Genomic DNA, 6,194 nt, shown 5'->3' with positions numbered 1-6,194 from the left:
ATATATATAATATATTTATATTAATATACAATAACTTTTGTATTATATATATATATGTATATATTTTTATTTTTATTTTATTTTTATTTTTTTAATATGTTAAATCTATAAAATTATATAAATATATAAATATTATACATATATATAAATATATTATATTATATATTTAAAAAATAATGTGTGAAAAAAAAAAAAAATTAAATTTTAAAACAAAATAAATAAATAAAAAGGAAAAATATAAAATATTATTTATAATTATTTTAATTTTTTTCTTTTTTATAATTATTATATATATATATATATATATATATATATAAATATATATATATGTGATAAATTATTATTTAATTTTGTATGTATAAATTTAAAAAAAGAAAAAATAAATAAACCATAAGAATAAATATGGTTTAATATAATATAATAATGTATATATTATAAATATGTTATAAGTTAAAATTTAAGAAAAATAAAGAAAAAATAATTTTATATAAAAAAAAAAAAATAAAATAAAAGAAATAAATATATAAATATACAAATATATGTATTATATATTTATACAATATTAAAAGAAATAACAAAAAAAAATAATTATATATATTTTATATTTATATAAATACATACATAATGGGAAATACTCCAGGTGGTATGAATAATCCATATGGATTTTTAGGTAACCTTAAATATACACATATATATATAATATATATATGTATATTTTATATATATGTAATTTTTATGAAATATCAAATGAATAAATAAATAAATAAATATATATATATATATATATATATATATTTGTTGTATAATTTCTCCTTTTTTTGTGCAGGAAAAAAAGATGATAAGGATAAAGGTAAAGAGAAAGATAAGGAAAAGAAAAAGCTAGAAAGTGTTCCAATATCTCATATGGGAAAGAAAAAGAAAAAAAACAAAGGAACATCAGGTCATTCCAAATTACCAAATGTGACACCTAATACAAAATGTAGATTAAAATTATTAAAATTAGAAAGGATAAAAGATTATTTATTATTAGAAGAAGAATATATAACAAATCAAGAACAGATTAAAAGTAGTGATGATAAGAATTATGTGAAATTAAAAATTGATGATTTAAGAGGATCACCTATGAGTGTAGGTACCTTAGAAGAATTAATAGATGAAAATCATGGTATTATAGCTACATCTGTTGGTCCAGAATATTATGTAAATATATTATCATTTGTTGATAAAGATTTATTAGAACCTGGTTGTTCAGTTTTATTAAATAATAAAACAAATAGTGTAGTTGGAATATTATTAGATGAAGTTGATCCTTTAGTATCAGTTATGAAAGTAGAAAAAGCTCCATTAGAATCTTATGCAGATATTGGTGGATTAGAATCACAAATACAAGAAATAAAAGAAGCTGTTGAATTGCCCTTGACACATCCAGAACTTTATGAAGATATAGGTATTAAACCACCTAAGGGTGTTATCTTATATGGTCCACCTGGTACTGGAAAAACGTTATTAGCTAAAGCTGTAGCTAATGAAACATCTGCTACATTTTTAAGAGTTGTAGGTTCTGAATTAATACAAAAATATTTAGGTGATGGTCCAAAATTAGTTAGAGAAATGTTTAAAGTTGCAGAAGAACATGCACCTTCTATTGTTTTTATTGATGAAATTGATGCTGTAGGTACCAAAAGATATGAAGCTACAAGTGGAGGTGAAAGAGAAATTCAAAGAACTATGTTAGAACTATTAAACCAGTTAGATGGTTTTGATTCTAGAGGTGATGTTAAAGTTATTATGGCTACAAATAGAATAGATTCATTAGATCCTGCACTCATTCGACCAGGTAGAATTGATAGAAAAATACAATTACCTAATCCAGATACCAAAACCAAAAGAAGAATCTTTCAAATTCATACAAGTAAAATGACTATGTCTCCAGATGTAGATTTAGAAGAATTTGTTATGTCAAAAGATGAATTATCAGGTGCTGATATAAAAGCCATATGTACAGAAGCAGGTCTCTTAGCTCTTAGAGAAAGACGAATGAAAATAACTCAAGCGGATTTACGTAAGGCAAGAGATAAAGCATTATTCCAAAAGAAAGGAAACATACCCGAAGGTTTATACTTATAAAAAAAAAAAAAAAAAAAAAGTAAAAGAACACAAAAATTAAGGTGTAAACATAACTTTATAATGTTTATATGATAATATGTGTATATGTTTATATGTTCTAATTTTTTCGTAATTTTTTTTTTTTTTTTTCTTTCCATTTTAATTTTCACCCCTCAAAAAAAAAAAAAAAAAAAAAAAAAAACTCACACATAAGGAATATGTTATACATATATATAGTACATATTCTTATATAATATATAAAATAGTTTTTAATATTTATAATAAATATATATTAGTAATTTTTCTTATATAATAGTCACATATATATATATATATATATATATATATATATTTTTGCAATATAAATATATTATTTTTAATAATTAGTTAATTTTTAATATTGTTTATAAAAATAATATATATGTCAATTTTTTTTTTTTTTTTTTTTTTTAAATAAGAAAATATAGTAAACTTCAAAAATAGGAATATGTCATGTTACATTTATTTTATAAAAATTCCTTTATTTTTTTGTATAAAATGATTCTGTGTTTATTGGTTATTAGAATAAGTTACCTTTCTATATTAAAAAACATCACAAAAATATATATATAAATATATTTTTTTTTTTTTTTTATGTTTAACCTTACTTTGAACAAAAAATGTTAAGCAAATATAAATATTTTTATTTATTTCCTCTTGTATTTTTATTTTATTTTATTATTTTTTTTTTTTAACATGTTCCTAATACTTTATTTTTTCTATAATAACTCTTTTAATTATAACGTATAAAATTTTTTATAAAAAACACATTAAAAAAAAAAAAAAAGAATTATCTATGACTATTTTAACAAGTATTTTATGATTCTCATTTTATACTTCTTGTCTACTATGTTGTTTATCATCTTTATTTTCTTCATTATAATATAAACTAAAATAATATTTATTTGTACATTTTGATGGATGAAAAATTATTCCATATAGCATTATATTTATAACAAAAAAAAAAAAAAATAATAAAATAAAAAAACAATAAAAAAAAATGAAAAATACACTATGTATGCAAAAATGAAAATAATAATGCACAAAAATATTATACAATTATATAATAAAATAGAAAATAAAATAATTTATTTAATGTGTAAAAATTATTATTATATTATATATATATATATATATATATATATATATATATATATATATATTATTTTGGTGTAAACGAAAAAGGAATACACAAAAAAAAAAAAAAAAAAAAAAAAAAAAAAATTATTTTATAAAAAATATATTATTAGATAAATTAATAAGGTAAAAAAAAAATTAGAAATATTCATATAAAGTATTATTATATTTTAATACATATATGTTTATTTTATATTTTGTATATATATTTGATTTATCACTTGATGATTTAAGATTCATATGAAAAATCAAAAAACAAAATGGTAAAACACAAATGTAAATATTATAAGGAATTAATAAGAATTATTTAAAATATTTAACAAAATAAATATTATTAAAGAATGTGGTAATAATTCTAGAAATAAATATAACTTTAAAAAAAATATACACATTTATAAATACAACTGTAATATGATATGAGGACTAATAATAATATTTATATGTATATTATTATATGTAATTATATATATTTATAGTTTCACATTTAAGAAATAAAATTATATATATATATATGTATTTTTTTTTATATGTTCAAAAAAATGCATTTATAAAATCAAGAGGTGAATGAATATATTTATTATATATATATTATTTAACTTTTTGTATCATCATTATTAATAGTTAAAATAGTTATTTCATTATGTTGATAGTTCATTAAATATTATTTAATGTTTATAATTATTTGTTACAATTATATATATATATATATATATATATATGTATATATATTTATTTTTTTCTGTTTCAAAACTTGTCACCTATTTTTTTATATATATGTCCATTTTTACCATTTATATGTATATATATATTTTTTCTTTCAAGCTCAAAGAAATATTATGACCATCAAAGGACTGGTAAGATTTATAAATAAGAAAATTCCTAGTACCATAAAAAAGATTGATGACATAAATAGTTTTAAGGGTAAAAAGTTTATAATCGATGGAACATTTTTTATTTATAAATTTATGTATGTTGCGTGGAAGCATATAATAAATGATAAAAACCGTGATTTAAAATATAAGGCGAATGAATTAGCAACGCATATATTAATAAGACAATATATTATTAAAAAAAGTATTGAATTGTTGAAAAATCAACATGAATATTTTAAATCCTTAAAAATTAACACACTTTATATAATTGAAGATATTGGAGCGCGGTGTGAATTACAACCTGTTGACTACAAATGTAAAAAGCATGTATGGAAAGAAAGAGAAACTATTAGAAAAAAAAAAAATTTATTTGATATTTTAAATGTAGATTCTTCAAAAAATAGTATTTTAAAAAGTAATGATAATATTAATGTAAATGATAGTAATATAATTAATAATACTTTTAAAAAGAATAATATTGTTAATAATTTTTTATGTGACCAAAAGAATAATATAAGTAATATTTGTGAAAAGAAAAATTTAAAAAAAAAGAATCAAATGGAAATTATTGTAGATGAAGATGGTATACATGATTTATTTAAGAAAAATATATTTATAAAAATAAATTCCAAAACAGCTAATGATATTTACAATTATTTATTACTAGAAAATATCCCCATATTTATTACAAAAAATGATGCAGAAAAAGAATGTGCAATTCAATGTTCTCATGAAAGAGATATTGTTGTATCAGATGATACCGACGCCTTAGCATTTGGTGCACCTAATTTAATAAGATTTATAACAAATAAAAAAAAAAGACACATAATTAATAAAGAAGAACTTTTAAATGAATTAAATATAAATTATGAGCAATTCATAGATTTTTGTATTTTATCAGGATGTGACTATAGTGCAAAAATTCCTGGTATTGGTCCTGTAAAAGCCCATGAAATTATAAAAAAATATAAAACTATTGAAACATTTCTAGAATCAAATGCTTTTAATAAATATAAGAATTCCAAATTATTTAATCAAAAATTAAATGGAACATCAATGTCTTTAAATGATTATATTCTAAATGAATTTACCTATGAGCAGGCAAGAAAAGTTTTTTTTAATTCCTACTAAATAGTTTTTGGCTTGATATTAATACCTTATTGATGAATTGGAAATTTTTTTTCATTAATTTTGGCTAGATGGAATATTTAAGTAGCGACTTTTAATTTTTTTTTTTTTTTTTTTTTTTTTTTTTTTTTTTTTTTTTTGTTTATTGGTTTTTATTGATTTTGGCTAGCTACGAATATTAAATTTGTTAAAAGGTTATTATATATTAATGTTATTGACAAAAAAGGAATTTGGATAGAATGGTCAATTGATGTGTGTAGAAGGAATTCTTCGGTTTGTTTGATAAAATATGTATATATATATATATATATATATATATATATGTAAACATTTTTAAAATATAATTCAGTTTATAATATTTTTAATTCATTTAATATATTTGAAAAATATGAGAATGACAGTATTTATTAATAAATTATAAATATATTTTATATATGTTTTATATATGTTTTATATATGTTTTATATATGTTTTATATCTTGTTTTGTGTTTTTATTTACAATTTTTTTTTTTTTTTTTTTTTTCAGTTTCTATTATTTCTTATTATTTTTTTTATGTTTATTTCTTTTTCCTTTTGAAAAACAAAAGAAAACATATTTTTTTATTCATATATTATAAAATATCCCCAATAAAGGGTTACTTTTTAAAGTGTCTTATTGTTATATAATTTAAATATATATTTTTTAAAATAATAATATTATTATTAGTTTGTCATACAAAAAAAAAATAAAATAAATAAATAAATAAATAACATAAAATAAATAAATAAAATAATTAAATAAATTGAAAAATAAAATATAATATTTTTAAAAGACAAAATAATAAATTAATATAAAAAAAAATACATATAATAGTAACAAAAAATGTGTACTTTATTAATAAATGGAAATACATATATATATATATATATAT

The 6,194-nt window shown here is 17.6% G+C and overlaps 2 protein-coding genes across 2 annotated transcripts; both read left to right on the top strand.

Moving 5' to 3' along the window:
- Window positions 1-624: 624 nt before the first annotated feature.
- On the top strand, window positions 625-2,127 carry PADL01_1006800 (26S protease regulatory subunit 4, putative; the record flags this gene model as incomplete). The annotated part of the gene is made up of 2 exons (XM_028682120.1): window positions 625-670; window positions 827-2,127. The coding sequence occupies 2 exons, from the start codon at window positions 625-627 to the stop codon at window positions 2,125-2,127; spliced, it is 1,347 nt and encodes a 448-aa protein (XP_028538429.1).
- Window positions 2,128-4,118: 1,991 nt separating this feature from the next.
- PADL01_1006700 (endonuclease, putative) lies at window positions 4,119-5,285 on the top strand (the record flags this gene model as incomplete). Its single annotated transcript, XM_028682119.1, has 1 exon — window positions 4,119-5,285. The coding sequence occupies one exon, from the start codon at window positions 4,119-4,121 to the stop codon at window positions 5,283-5,285; it is 1,167 nt and encodes a 388-aa protein (XP_028538428.1).
- Between the last annotated feature and the right edge of the window lie 909 nt (window positions 5,286-6,194).

This window comes from Plasmodium sp. gorilla clade G2, assembly GCF_900097015.1.
Source record: "Plasmodium sp. gorilla clade G2 genome assembly, chromosome: 10".
Classification (NCBI taxonomy): domain Eukaryota; phylum Apicomplexa; class Aconoidasida; order Haemosporida; family Plasmodiidae; genus Plasmodium; species Plasmodium adleri (nom. inval.).
The sequence above is the reverse complement of the archived record's forward strand: the minus strand, read 5'-3'. Positions and strand labels throughout refer to the sequence as shown.